General features: G+C 42.7%; 1 protein-coding gene and 1 non-coding gene across 5 annotated transcripts in view; one reads left to right on the forward strand and one right to left on the reverse strand.

Annotated features, from left to right (window-relative positions):
- The first annotated feature begins 3195 nt into the window (after positions 1–3195).
- LOC114233724 (U6 spliceosomal RNA) lies at positions 3196–3302 on the forward strand. Its single transcript, XR_003619879.2, has one exon. It is a non-coding gene; the product is annotated as a U6 spliceosomal RNA (small nuclear RNA).
- Positions 3303–5686: 2384 nt separating this feature from the next.
- EVA1A (eva-1 homolog A, regulator of programmed cell death) overlaps positions 5687–16010 on the reverse strand; it is a 58746-nt gene continuing 48422 nt past the window's right edge. For all 4 annotated transcript variants that reach the window (XM_054728244.1, XM_054728242.1, XM_054728243.1 and 1 more), the window contains one exon: positions 5687–7032. In XM_054728244.1, coding sequence (XP_054584219.1) covers positions 6656–7032 — 377 coding nt within the window. In that variant the 3' untranslated portion in view covers positions 5687–6655. The remainder of the gene's footprint in view (positions 7033–16010) is intronic.

Consider the following 16010-nt stretch of genomic DNA (forward strand, 5'->3'; position numbering starts at 1 on the left):
TCTACAGCAGGTATCAATAAAGTTTTCCCCTAAAGGGAAAGACAGTAAATATTTTAGGCTTTGTAGGCCCTGAGGCAAAATCGAAGCTATTATGTAGGTACTTGTATAACCATTTGAAGTGTAATTATTTTAAGATGTAAAAACCATTCTTAGCTTGCACATGGCATCTAAACAGGTGGTGGGCTGGATTTGCCCCATTGACTGTATTTTGCCAAATTCTACTCTCAAGTCTCTTATAAAATACTTTCTTAGAAGCTCATGTCATTCAAATCTCCTTTACTTTAAAATGCTGGGGACGGCCATACATATTGATGAATTACTCACTTGGAGAAATATCTCAAAAAGCAGGAACTGCCTCTTGAGTCCTGAAGATGCAAAACTCTAATTCTGCAAAGTAACTGTAACATCATAAAGAGAAAATATATTTCTGTTCATGCATCTCTCCTTTTTATCAAAAGTTCCTCATTCAGAAATGCATTCTTCCCATTCAAGGAATTCATTCACAAATATACAGCTATTACATGGAGTGGTAACAGTTTTTCCATTCCAAAGACATACATAAGCCTTGGTGTCATAACAGGGTGTAAGACATCAGATACTCTGCACAAAAAGACCAGAAACTATGAAAAAAATGTAAATTAACAGGAGTACAAAGGAAAAATTTTAGCTCATCACCACATCTTTTTGACTATGTGGAGCTGGTTGTGCAATTCTGAGTCTGAATGGACTCCCCAGTATGGGGCCTGGCTTTAGGCCCAGATAAATCTTTCTTCTTAGTGCCTCTGAGTTCCTTGTGTTTTTCAAATGGGAGTTGGAAGTGCAAGTCACTTTTTATTTTATTGTTGTCACTGTTAGTCCCAGATCTCTTCCTACTGCCGAAGGAAAGAAAACAAGAAGGAAAGATGGCCAGGAAAAGAGACTTTCATCTGGCAGGTCCCTCTTGCACTGACTGAATGATGTTTTTTTCCAGTACAAAGGAGATTTTTAATATATTTTATTGATTTTTTTTTTTTACAGAGAGGAAGGGAGAGGGATAGAGAGCTAGAAACATCGATGAGAGAGAAACACCAATCAGCTGCCTCCTGCACACCCCCCACTAGGGATGTGCCCGCAACCAAGGTACATGCCCTTGACCGGAATCGAACCTGGGACCCCTTGAGTCCGCAGGCCGACGCTCTATCCACTGAGCCAAACCGGTCCCGGCCAAAGGAGATTTTAAATGCATCTGAGGGTCAAGTGCCTCAGATCAAGTGAAACTACGATGATCTTGAAAGTAGGGATAAAAAGGATAAATGATGTGACTATTTGGGAGTAACAAGAGGCACACTCCCAATGGTTAAGCTTTAAAACATTCCCTTTATGTCTTCAAGCCAGAGGAACTAGAAAATTGATCATCAGTGAGGTTAAGAACAGCCATTGTAACTTCAAGAAGGAACATTCAACCCTTATAAACCTATAAGAACTTGGTACGACTCTCAATGCTGAATTGAACTTGAAAAGTACAATGATAGGCATACCACATGGTCACATATGAATTGATGTAGTAGAAGATGGGCGACTCTAAAGTTGAAAGACACGAGAAAATGATTAACAGTAGAGAAAGCAGTAAATGTCACTTAGGGAAGACTGCTGTAATCCATTGGGCAGAACTTGGTCACATGGCCACAGCTAACTGCAAGAGAGACTGGGAAATGCAGCCCATCTATGTGGCCAGGAGGCCGAGGAAATAGTGTTTGGTGAATACATCATAGGCTTTACTACAATTCAATAAGTAATTGCTGAAAGCATATGACGTGGCAGGCTCTGTGTATCCTGCTGGGACCCAAGGGAATAAGACAGAGTCCCTGCCTTTGAAGCACAGAGGGATAATTTCACAACAACGTGGTAAGAGCAATGATCATAACAGACACAGTACATGGAAACTTAGAGATGAGACTTAGTTCTGCTTGGAGAAGGCTTGGATGTGTCTCCCTGGTAGGTGAAACTCTTTTGCTAAATCTTGAGGATGGGTAGAAGAGTGGGAGAAATGGATTGGGGGAAGGTGTTTTAGGCAAAACAATGATCAGACTAGATCATTCTGTGTGGAAGAGGACTATAAGCAATTCAATATTATTAGAGTGAAAAGAATGGGCAGGAAGGAGGAGCAGGAGATGAAGCGTGGGGACCTGGCATGATATTTAGAGGCATTTGAAGAGTTTCAATAAGCAACGGGAAGAAAGTTGGGTGGGGAAGGGATGGATACATGGGCAGAGACATATTTAATAGAGACCACTTTGGTATCTATATTCAGGATGATATGGAAAGAGGCAAGACTCAGAGAATAGTTTAGAGGTTTTTACAAGTGTCCAGGCAGGAGATAATAAGGGTTTGAATTAGACTGTAAAGAAATGATTGATGCAAGAAATAGAAATAACTTAAAATTGGGAAAATTTGCTAATTGGTTATATGTAAAGGTTAAAATAGAAGAGACTGGAATCAGTCCCATACTTCTGACTTGGGTAACTCTACAACTTGACTTGTCATACCTGACATAGAAACATAAACCTATAAAAATATAGATAGAGCAGTAGGTCTTAGAGAAGGTGAGTGCAGTTTGGAGAATTGTCCAGTCATATATTGCATGGCAAACTACTTCGAAACTTAGTGACATGAAACAACCACCAATTTATTATGCTCATGGATTCTGCAGGCCAAGATATTGGACAGGGCTCAGCAGAAATGCTTTATGTCTACTCTACCACATCTGGGGCTTTAGTTTGTAAGAAACATATGGCTGGAATCATAAGGAGATTTTTCACTCACAGGCTGGGGCTTTGATGGGAATGGTTAGAAGGTTGAGTTCAGCATTATAGAATGGTTAACAGCATCCTTGCCCTCTACCTACAAGATAACAAATGCATCCCACCCACCCACTTGTGACAACCAAAATATCTGGCATTGCCAATATTGCCTGAAGGACAACTATCTCCTATTACAGCCATTTGAGGACCAGTGGGCTATATGTGCCTGAAACTTAGCCAGGACTGGAAAAGGACTTTGCAAATTATCAGCATGTAGGAGGTCGTTAGAGCCATTGCAATCTATGAGATGTCTTGGGATATTTGGAATGAGAAAATTAGAGGGTCAAGGCTAGAAGTACAGACCCATATTGAAGAGGGTAAGAAAAAGGGATAACAGTAAGAAAGATAAAAATAAGTGCTCACTTTAGCAGCACATATACTAAAATTGGAACAATATAGAGAAGATTAGCATGGCCCCTGTGCAAGGATGATGCGCAAATTCATGAAGTGTTCCATATTTTTATCAACATAAGTAGATCCAGAGACAGAGAAGCATGGAACAGACTGTCAAACCTCAGAGGGAAGGCAGCGGGGGGGGGGGGGGGGGAGGGAGTGGTAGTGGTGGTGGTAAGAGATCAACCAAAGGACTTGTATGCATGCATATAAGCATAACAAATGGACACAGACACTGGATGTTGTGGGGGAGGGCATGTGCAGGGGAGGGGGGTGGCCGAAGAGAGGTCAATGGGGGGAAAGGAGACTTATGTAATACTATATGTAATACTTCAAAGAATAAAGAATTAAAAGAAAGATTTAAAAAAATCAAGAGAGATAGTAGGAGAACCAAGAAAGAAAGGAAAGGGTGGTGCAGTGGCTATTGCTGGTGTCTGCCCAACACCTTATCTCTACTCTCTCCTTAGACAGACCCATCTGCTGGGCCACAGTGGTTGGTCCATGGATGGCCACACTACAAAAGGTAGGCCAAGTAGTCCTTCCCTGTGATTTTAATTTCGAACCTTGAAGCAAGATGTTTCTTTCCTTTGGTTTCCTTATATTGGAATGATGTCAATAAACCCAGAAGTGCCTATGGTACGCTCCCTGCCAATGGCAAAGGTTCAGCTGGGTGGGTTTACATGTGCCATGCGTTGATAATCACCACTTGTGCTTGCAGCACAGGAAGAGGCTCTTAAGGGCAGTTGGTGGGAGCTTTCTAAGGCACCTACACTGCCTCACGTCTTCTCAGATGTTCAACTGTCAGCTAGTGCTTCTCTGTGGAATCATGGAAGACAATCAGGGAAGCTGCACTGAAAACATCCCTTTCATGCTGTCTTCTGAACTAAGCAAATGGTGCATCTCTCTTCTCTCTCTCTCTCTCTCTCTCTCTCTCTCTCTCTCTCTCTCTCACACACACACACACACACACACACACACACACACACACACACAGAACATGTGAGCTGCGTGGGAGCTTGATCAGTAGCAAACAATCCAACACAGTATACTGGCACACATGTTACAGTTTCATCTGAAGTAGAAGAAAATGAGACCAGCAACCGAGAGAAGCAGAGCTGAGAGCTGAGAAAGACTAACCTTTTTGATAGCATTTGATCCTTAAGACCCAGTCATCCCTGAAGCCAGATCCAGGGCTTCCCTTCCTGGTTATATAATCAACAAATGCTCTTAGGTATCTTTTTTGTTGCAAATTAAAGTGCCCTAATATAGAAACTGGAACCAGGGGTGAGTGACAGACCTAAATTATAAAACTGCCAAGACAGGGAAGATAACAGTGGAGGTTTCCCTATCTTTGGCTGAAAAGCTGGAATCCCTGGGATCTAGAAGTAAAGCAGTGGGTGGAACTGCTACTTAGTGCATTTTCCCCCAGTCAAACCCCCCAAAACCCTAAAAACTGAAACCTTATGAACTTGGTAGAAAGGCATCAGGATATTGGAGAACTGGGAAAGCCAGGTGCCCCAGAGTCTCCCCAAACACCTCCACCGCGGCAGTCCCAGTAGCCGCTGCTTTACAAGGGCCTTATCCCTCCCCATTGCCAGCTTTGGATGCATCCAGGGGATGGCGGCAGCGCCCCATTGTTTCATTTTCCTAAGAGCCAGAGGCGAAGATAGATCTGTTCACCTAAAGCCCAGGGGAATGGGATGGTTCCTGCACTGCTGTCCAGGGACTGAAACCACAAGGTTGGGACCCAGATTCAGAGATGCTAATTTTGGTAGTTGTTACTAGCCAATGGAGCCCCCCAAAAATGATATAATTGGGCCAGCCACTGAGGGCTTCAAGCACACACTGTATTGGCCCCTTGTCAAATAGAGAACTGTGATTGTTCACTTCTGAGACAGCCCTCCAAGCCTTCAAGCCCCTACCTCAGAGAGCCGGTTGGTAAGTAGTAGAGACCTCAGAGACTCCTCGTTCAGCAGGGGCCATTGCTCCATGTTCCAGTTTCTCCATTTCTCCCAGCAGAGGACGTCTCCGGTCCATCCTCTCAGGCATGGCGATGAAGCCAGTGGATAGCAGGAAGGCTCTGAAGCATCCAGACAGACTGTGGAACCCACTGCATGTCAAGAGGAGGGAGCGAGCAGACAGAATGCGCGATTCTATCAGGCTGGTGAGGTGCTTTCTCTTCCTGCTCTACCAACTTCTCTCCATGTGGGACCACCATCTAATTCCAGCATCCGGTAAGCCTTCTAGTTCTCTATCTGCTTAACAGTTACTCAACCGGACTGTAACCGTAACATATAACAAACAAAAATGAAAAGCCCCTAATCACACGGGGGCCATTGCCCCATGTTCCAGTTTCTCCATTTCTACCAATTCTCCAGTTATTTGAAGGGTCTGACAAAAGGGATGCCATTGAAGATAACCACAGAGACAGGCATGAAACAAGAAGATTTTATGTAACATTTATTTTTTTTTCTCCCATTCTAATTTTGACTTTATTCCTCACCTCCCCTTTCAATTCTTTTCTTGGAAATCCAAACTTGTGGTGTTTTATTTTTTTAACAACATGTTTAAAATCATGATTATCTAAAGTCATAACAAAATTTTCTGCTCTTTAAAAGGGGGGGGGGGGGACACAGCTTTTATTCTTATGCAGCATTTTCAAATACCCATGTTAATATATATTTTTAATAAACTATTTAAAATAAAACCCTTCATCCTTTGAGGTTACTGACCTTTGTCTAGTTCACTGACACATCTCCCATAATACATTAATTCTATTCATTTTCATGAATGAAGTGGAAACTATACTAAAATATAGGATTTGAATCCCTGAGGTGCCAGTTAAAACGGACGAGGTTGCAATTGCAACACAGGATTTTAAAAAAATCAGCCTTAAATAATGAGCATGGCTCATGCTATCGGCATCAGAATCCCTCCACCGCACGGAGTCACTGAGGAAACTGCGTTGACTGGGCGGGCCGCATTCACCCTGCAGCCCCTAGCCCTCGCGCTAGGCACAGCTTTCCTTCTGTAAAGGAAGACCACGTGGCAATGAAGTCTGCAGAAACTTCTGGGATCCTCAGAAATCAAGAGAAACCACAGTCCTGTTTCTCTAACCCCCATCCCCATTGTTGGAGAGGGATTTTCAGCACCATTCCAAGACCCGGAAAGGTGGAGGGACCGACTTGGGTTTTCTGCTTCGCCAAACATTTAGTCAAAAGGAGGAATCAGTCCTCCTGGCTCGAAAGCGGGGGACCAGTCCTCCTGGCTAGAAAGCGGGGGTGACCTGCATGTCTCCCGCGTCCGCGGTACCCTCAGCAGAACTGCGCTCAGCTCTGCGCCCACCCTCCCTGCAGCCCCGCTCCCTTCCTTCCGGCGGTGCGGGGTCCTGCTTCCGGCGGTGCGGGGGGCCTGCTCCTGCCCTAGTAGTAGCGGTTCAGGCTCCGGGTCCCGGGCACCTCGGGCTGCCCATTCATCCAGATCTCCCTGATGATGCGCTCCCGCTCCTCCAGCCGCTGCGCGCGCTCCAGCTCCTCCGCCGACGTGAAGACGTTCTTGTTCAGAGTCCTCTCAAAGCGGCGGTGCCTCCGGACCGAGATGTCAGAGCTGCCATCCTCGCTGTCGCTGCTGTCGCTGCTGTCACTGCTGCTCTCTTGGTCCGGCAGGAACTTCTTCCGGGAACGGGAATGCCGCCGACAGTCCACGCGGCAGGAGAGCCTCACCACCAGGGCAGCCAGGGTGAGGACCAGCCCGATGCACACGCCCGAGACGAAGTACAGGGCTGCTCGCTCAGGGTTTTCTGCAGGAGGAGAGAGGAGAGAGCACTTGAGAGGTGGCAACCCCAGCCCGCCGTGAACACCTCTCACCAGACCCCAAAGCCTTTAGCGTTACAAAGCTTGCCTTCCCAAGTGACAAAATGCATAATGCATTCAAAATATAATTATCCACCAATGATGAATCTGGGTAAAGAGTGATGAGATTCTTTTCCTATTCTTGCAACTTTAAAGCTGAAATTATTTCAAAAAGTTAAAAGAAAAAATTTTAACACCGTGATAAGCAAGCTACTGTGCTTAGATATCATTTCATGAAGAGGTGTACCAGTCTAAAGTTTATTTTGGCCTATACTAGAAAAATCTTTGCCTTTGAATTTACTCCTGCAATCCCTTGAATAACCTATTAATCACATTTTTGGGGCTTCTTCTTTCTTCTTTCTTCTCTCCCTCCTTCATCCTTCTCCTCTTCCTCCCTCCCCCACCCCCTCCTTCTCCTTCTTTTTTGATGACAAATCTATACTAATAAAAGCCTAGGTGGCCCTTGCGCCCTCGCAGGAGGGCCCTCACGTCATCACAAGATGGTCACCACAAGACGGCCAGCAGGGGAGGGCAGTTGGGGCGATTGGGTTGGCAGGGGAGCAGTTAGGTGTCAATCAGGCCGGCAGGGGAGCTGTTAGTGCACAATCAGGCAGGCAGGTAGGTGAGTGGTTAGGAGCCAGGAGACATGCAGGGATCAGGCCTAAACTGGCAGTCAGACATCCCCCGAGAGGTCCCAGATTGGAGAGGGTGCAGGCTGGGCTGAGGGGGACCAGCCTCTCCCCATGCACAAATTTTGTGCACCAGGCCTCTAGTTTATAAATAAAGGCAAGGTCAAACTATCTTGTTTATTCTAAATATAGCATCACAGGCCTTGTCAACAAGTGTAGGCAGCTTCCAAGATGCCCCCTACCTGTTGGTCTTACACACTTATGTAAGCACCTCCCTTTGAGGGCTGGACCTAGTGGGCTAGACCCAGTGTCTTACTTCCAATAAATAGAACATAGCAAACATGATGGATGAGTCTAAGATTAGGTGACATAGGCTAACTTCCAATTTGCTCATGCTCTTTCTCTGGTTTTTCTTAGTTGCTCACTCTGATGAAGCCAGCTGCCATGTTGCAAGCTGCCCTACAGAAGTCCACAAAGCAAGGAACTAAGCTTGGACTCTGGACAACAGTCTGCAAAGAACCGAATCTTGTCAACAGCCATGTCAGTGAGCTTAGAAGTGAATCCCCTGGTGGAGTCTTGAGGTGGCCACAGCCCTGGCCTTGAAAGCAACCTGGTGGGAGACCTTGAACCAGAGAACCCGCCAAGCCAAACCCAGATCCCTGACCCACAGACACACAGAGATAGTAAATGTATGTTGCTTTAAGTCATTAAGTGTTGAGGTCATTTCCCATGCAGTAATAGATAATTTATACAATCGTGTATTGAAAGCCAGTGTAGGCATTCTGGAATGACCTCAACAGGTTAATTTGCAGAGGAGGAATTTGAGTCCTTCCTTGGTGAGAGAAGAAAATAATCATCCCATAGATAAGCAATCGCCTTAGTGTGTCCAGTGATGATCCCCTATATGATGTGCTCAACAGAATGAGAGCCTTTGGGTGAACAGCTTTCCCTTTCTAGGTAAGTATGAGAACATGGGACATGCCTGGCCTTGAGTCAGAGGACATGGTCAATCTGACAGGACCTACAACTGACACCAGCAATTAAGTTCTCCATAATCTATATTCACTGGTAATTATCAATTACAATATACATTGTTTTGGAGGGGTTTTAAGACTCTAAGTGAGATCATATGTGATATACATTTGCTTTCTAAATTTAAAAATGTTTCTTATAGAGATTTCCAGACAAGTCAACAGCATTCTTTTTTAAACGTTTTTTTCATTCTCACCCGAGGATATGTTTATTGATTTTAGAGAGAGAGGAGGGGAGAGAGAGAAGAGAGAGAGAGAGAGAGAGAGAGAGAGGAAATACCAATCAGTTGCCTCCAGTACACGCCGTGACCAAAGATCGAACCTTTTGGTGTATGGGACAACTCTCGAACCAACTGTGCTACCCCACCAGGGCAGCATTCTTTTTGCTTGCTGCAATAATGTTCTGTTTATGTAATCATTTTCTTATTGCTTCAGATTTTTCACTATTATGATCAATGTTAGAGACAACATCCTTGAATACATCTCTTTATGTACAAGCAGAATTAGTTCTACAGGTTAGTTATCTAGAAATAGCGGCATCAAAGGGCATAAGCATTTCAAAGTTTTATGCTTTCTAAGCTGTACCCAAAAGGTTCTATCAGTCTAAACACAGCATATTAAACATAGGTGTTTATTATCCCTCCTTCTCTCTGAAATCGCCACCAAATGATAGGAATATAAATAAAATAAATAAAAATTATAGATACAAAGAGAAGAGTAGATAATAAAATAGAAAACATAAATAGTCAATACAGAAACTTGATTTATAGCACCACCTTCTGGAAATAAAAGAAAGGTTTCCAGCAACCAGCCAGGTGAGTTGTAAAAAGCAGGAAAGACATAAAAGCTTAAGAGTTTTGCTACAAGAAGAAGCAAGAAGTGCAGAACAGATGTATAAATACAAGGTCAGAGAGTATCCCGGATATAACAGGATCAACAAACAGTGTACCCCATGTAAAGACAATTAGTAAAGATTTGAGGAGGTGTCCACTACATCAAAAGCAAAATCAGCAATGCAAAACTAAGGAACATGAAGAATAAATAAAACACGTCATCATCAAAAGATAATAATCTTCCAAATAACTGAGCTCAAAACATAGAATCTTGCAATCTAGTGGATAAAAAATTTAATAGCTGTTTTGAAGAAACAATGAGAGACAAACACAAAAGACAATTCAACAAAATCAGGAAAAGAAAATACATGAACAAAATGAGAAGTTTATCAAAGAGATAGAAACTACAGAAAAGAACCAAACAGAAATTCTGGAGCTGAAAAATTCAATAATTGAAAAAAATTCAATACAGGGAATCCGCAGCAGAGTAAATCAAATGGAAGACAGAATAAGCAACCTAGATGATAGAAACCTTGAAATAACCAAATTAGAGGTGAACAGGGGAAGAAAAAGAATGTAAAACAGTGAAGAAAGCCTACATGATCTATGGGATTCAATCTTATAAATATTAACATAATTTATGTTCCAGAAAGAGAAAAGAGGATGAAGCAGTTAGGAAGTTTATTTAAAGAAGTAGTAGCTGAGAACTTCCCAAACCTGGGGAGAGCCTTAGACATCCAAGTTCCCAAAGCTAATAGATCACCCTTCTACCTCAACGCAAAAAGACCTTCTCCAAGATACATTATAACGAAACTGTCAAAAATCAAAGAAAAAGAAAGAATCCTGAAAGCAGCCGAGAAAATATTGCAACCTCCAAAGGAACCCCCATTAGGCTATCCACAGATTTCTCAGCAGAAACCCTACAAACTAGGAAAGTATAATGACATATTCAAAGTGTTAAAAGAAAATAGTTGTCAGCCAAGAATACTCTATCTGGAAAAGCTATCCAGATCTGAAGGAGAAATACTTTATAGAGAGAAAGAAAAGCTGAGGGAGTTCATCACAAGAAATGCTGAAAGTTCTTCAAGCTGAAATTTAAAAATGCTAATTAGTGACATGAAAACATATGAAAGTATACAACACACTGGTAAAGGTAAATATACAATCAGACTTAGAAAACTCTAGTTCTGTAATAGGATAGTGTGTTAGCCACTTAACTATAAGATAAAGGTTAAAGGAAAAGAGTAATAAAAATAACTCTATTACTATAATCTGTTAATAAATATACAATACAAAAAGAGGTAAATTGTGACAGCAAAAATATAAAGAGGGAAGTAAAAGGGTGGAACTTTTGTATGCAATTGAAAGCTTTTGTATGCAATTGTAAGCAGATGATGTTAGCTGAGGGTTTGGCATTTATGATTTTACTAGAGGTCTGATGCACGAAATTCATGCAAGGGGCTCGGCCCTCACAGCCCCTCACAGCCCCAGCTTCGTCTGGAAGATCATCTGTTCTGCTGTTCGGTCTAATTAGCATATTAGCTCTTTATTATATAGGATTATATTGTGGTATGTTCCTTTTATACCCAATTTGTTGAGTGTTTACCATCAAAAGATGCTGTAGCTTGTCAAATGCTTTTTCTACATCTATTGAGATGATCAAGGACAAAGAAGGAGAGGAAATCACTATCTCAAAGAGACACGTGCATTCCCATATTCATGGCAACATTATTCACAATAACCAACAAATAGAAACAGCCTAAGTGTCCATCAGCAGAAGAATAAATAAAGAAAATTCAGCCATAAAAAGGAAAAAAATTCTGCCATTTGCAACAACATGAATGGATTTGGGGAGCATTATGCTAAAATTGAGATAAGTTAGCAAATACAAATACTGTATCATATCACTGATATGTGGATTAAAAAGTTAAACTCATAAAAACAGAGTAGAATGCTGATTACCAGGGGCTGAGGGATAGGGGGATTGGGGAGATGTTGTTTAAGGGTACAAATCTGCAATTAGTAGATAAGTTCTGGAGATCTAATGCATAGCGTAGTGATTATAACTAACAACATTGTATTACAGACTTCAAAGTTTCTAAGAGTAGATCTTAATTGTTCTAGCACTAAACAGTGATAATAACTGTGTGACAGGCTAGAGGTGTTACCTAATGTGATGATGGGACTCATATTGCAATATATAAATGTATCAAATCAACACCTTATGACTGTAGATCTATACAATATTATGTATCAATTCTATTTCAATAAAAATAAATTAATGAATGCAATGAAGGAGGCTGAAACTGACTCTGCCCAGTTGATATTCAGCAAACACTGGGAGGATTGAGAGAGCTCTTGCATTGAGGAGCTTAACATTCCAGCAGGGAAGCTGACCCGTCGGTTCCAGTACCAAAGGATCTCTGAAAACACAAAAGTGAGTAAAAAAGTGAAGTTGAGATATGGAGATCTGAGAGGGCTTTCTAGAAAAGATTTGCAAACCGATGCTTTTACCAGAGTGGAAACCCACCAGGCAGACCTGCATTTGAAGCCTCAGCTCAGCCTCATCTTTCAAACAAAAATAACACTACCTACCTAGCCTGCTGAATTGTAGTAAAGGTTAAAGATATGACAGGTGACCAGCATAAAGGGATTATCCGAGATCCTGGCAAAGAGAGGCATTAAATAAATAACTCACTGTTTTCTTTCTTTCTTTTTTAAAAAATATTTTTTATTGATTTCAGAGAGGGAGAGGAAGAAATAGAAACATCAATGATGAGAGAATCAATGATCAGCTGCCTCCTGCACTCCCCCTACTGGGGATCGAGCCCACAATCCAGGCATGTGCCCTGACTGGGAATTGAACCTGGAATCCTTCAGTCTGCAGGCCGATGCTCTATCCACTGAGCCAAACCAGCTAGGGCTGTTTTCTTTCTTTCCTTCTTCCTTCCTCTTTCATCTTTCTTTCCTCCCTCCCTCCCTTCCTCCCTTCCTTCCTCTATCTATCTATCTATCTATCTATCTATCTATCTATCTATCTATCTATCTATCTATCATCTCTATCTCCCTCTCTCCCATCCACCCATCTATCTAATCTGTTTTCCTCCCTCTTTCCCTCTGTATTTTCCTTCCTTCCTTTTCTCATCCCACCCTCTCATCTCTCTGAGTTTCTGTCTCTGTCTTCTTTCATACCCTGTCCTCACCTCACCTATTATAAAGGTTAACTTTGAGGATGGTTACTAAACTGAACCTTGGAAACCACTGTTCTCCCTCTAGCTTAACTAGTCCATCCTGTCCTGCTAGCTGATCAGAAAACATCCTCTTTTGCCTCCAGCAATCTCAGACATGGATTCCCAGAGAAGCCCGCTAAAAGCAACCCCAAAGGACCAGGGAGTCTATGGGGCCTCACGGGGTCCTGCATGGTGACTCAGGGCTCATTTTCAGAGCTAATATAAACTGTTTTGTCTTTCTTCGTCATTCTTCGGCAAACATCAAAACTGTAGCTCTATCGTGTTGTGTTTTTCTCTTCTCCGCTCCAGGTCACTTCCTCTTGGCCAGTGATCTACCCTGGTCTTGAGCAGATCCAGACAGCTGTTAATGGCCCAGGAAGCAGAGTGGGGAGGGCTATTGTCGTTGTCTTCCCTCAATAAATAAAAATAAATGTATTGCTATATCTTGCTTCCTGCAGGGTCATTGTTTTCCTGGGCAGGAAGAGGCTCTCTGTGGAGGTCCTGGGGCTAATATCATTTGCACCCCCGAGGTCAGACCAGACCATGCCCTGCAGACTCTCGGGGGCAGAGAGCAGCACCAGGCCAGGCCGGGTCTGCCGGTGGCCCTGCAGGTGGAACATGTATTTCCCTCCCTGAACTTTCTTGTTCACCCCAAAGCTTGTAACCCCTTCAGTGGAAAGAAAAAAAGTGTTAAAAATAGGCCTTCACAATCATAATGGGAGCCTGTGTGGAATCAGGGAGTACTCAGCATAATCCCTTCTCTGAACTTTTAAGGCTCTGCAGGGTGTCTCCTAATGGGGTTCTGCCCCTCCGCATAGAAAAGTGAAGACTCCCACTAACTCTCCTGCCCTCCCCGGAACGCTGGATAAGCTTTTTCCTTCTCCTCCCATCCCTGGCCTGCTGTTTCCCAGGAAGAAGGCGTGTTGGAGAATCACTGTCCGCATAGGCAAGCTGTGGTGTATGCTCCTTTGCTTTTACCTCTTTCATTCCCCCCCACCCCCCGCTCTTCCCTTATCCTCCACCCCTCATACTCCAGCAAAAAGCACCCCAGAATAGGCTGTCCACTGCCAGGCCACCCTCCTGGTCCAACCACTCACTTTTCTTCCCCTGCAGTGGGACAGACCTGTAGTCCTACAGCCCTAGGACTCAGGGGAGCTAGACAGAAGCCCTGACCCATTCATTCTCTGATCTGGCCTAACGGCTTTAGAGCTGCAGAAGCAGATACTGTATTCTGACGCTTTTCCCGCTCCTTTAAGTCTGAAAGGGAGGAAGAGTGTGATTAATTAGCCCCTCCAAACTAGGCAGCACTTTATGTAGCTGTATTACAATTAGTTATGTAATCATTATTTCCCCCACATAAACAGTGAGAAATTTGAAGGCAAAATCTATGAGTCACATTGGATTTCCAGAGCATCCAGCACAGTGCCTTGCTTATGGCGTGTATCTCTTTAATTACTGAATTAAATCATGAATAATACACGAGTTCTAAAAGTCCAGTTAATAGTGTTATTATATGTGGGTAAATATGTACACAGATGTATGTATGTGTATATATGCATGTGCATGTATACAAAATACATATATTATATATAATAGTACAATATTAAAAGAGTAGAGGATGGAAAACATTTATAAAATCACTATAATCTCACAAACTGAATAGGTAGTAAAGTGAATTTCCTTCTCTTCTATTTTCCCTCATATAAATTTGTAGATATTTATTTATATCTACTTGATTATAATACAGATATTTCCCATATAATCCCAGCCCCACACATGTCTAGCCTCTCCCATTACCAATATCCCCCTGCCAGAGTGGTACATTTGTTGCAATTGATGAACCTATATGATACATCATTATCACCCAAAGCTCATAGTTTACACTAAGGTTTCCTCTGGGTGGTGAACAATCTATGGGTTTGGACAAATGTATTAGTATGGTGACATGTCCTCATGTCACGTAGAGTGTTTTCACTGCCCTAAAAATCTCCTGCGCTCCACCTATTCCTCCCTCCCTCCAGGATACACATCTCCTACAGTGTCCAACATCTTTCTTTACTGGCCCATCACCTTCCCCTCAAGAGGCCTAACAATGGCTACACAGCGTTCTACCCCATGAATCCACCCCAAGTTACAAAAGGCATTTTCTATCTTTATTTAGGGTGGCTACTTTTTTTAAACTAAAAGTAATGATGGAAGAAATATTTTTTGTGCTTCACACACTTCTAATTTTGCTTGTTTCTTTTAGTTACTGCCTTATAATGGATTCTCAGAAAAGGAATCTCTGTATCAAACGGGATACATACTTTTATGCCTTTTGATACATATTGCCAAGTGGCTTTTCAAAAGTGATACATTCATTTATCTTACCATTAGTTGTGTATGAAAGTACCACTTTCACCAAACCCTCTCCAGGAGGGGATATTCCACTGCTAAAATTTCCCCCCAAGATTTTATAGGTCAATAAATGGTTCCTTTATTTATCCCACAAAAATTTACTGTTCGTCTATAATGCCTTTGGGGCTAGAGCCATAAAGGTTCTCAGCCCTCACAGGATTCCCAGTATAAAGGGAAATAATATAAAACAGAAACTACAGTACTTTCTGAAATCCCCAAGTTTGAGACTATTGATTGAGTTGTGGTGGGTTAGGGCCCCCTGCTGAGAAGAGACCACCTTATTCATGACAAGCTCATAGGAAAAGTGATTCATTTTCTGGCTAACTGCTACATGCACACACTGCTGCACTCTCAAAGAATATTGGTTAAATTAAAAAAAATAAATGATCCCCCAAAACTTCTGAATTGAAAAAAATTACTATAAGCAAAGTCAAAAGACAAATGCCAAATAGGAAAAACATTTGAAATATGTAACAGAGGCAAAGGACTGATATATAAAGAGCACTTAGGGAGAGCATTAAGAAAAAGAGGATTTTAGTGGAAACCTGACTTTCTGCGACAACTGCAAACACTGAACTGCTGGGAGCACCAGACCACCGGTCCCCTATCAGCGCAAACACTCGGATTCAAAGAAACTCTTCACTGCACCACGGAAAGGTCAGATTTTGTCTGAAATAAGCTGCGGTTTCTAATCCCCGCAGTGGGTGAGGGAAGCGCTGGGTGAGGGAAGCGCTGGGTGAGGGAAGTGCGGCAGCCGCAGGACCGGCAGGAGCCGGGAGGTCTGTGCCTAGAAAAATCAGCGGCAG

Source organism: Eptesicus fuscus, chromosome 16 (assembly GCF_027574615.1).
Source record: "Eptesicus fuscus isolate TK198812 chromosome 16, DD_ASM_mEF_20220401, whole genome shotgun sequence".
Lineage (NCBI taxonomy): Eukaryota > Metazoa > Chordata > Mammalia > Chiroptera > Vespertilionidae > Eptesicus > Eptesicus fuscus.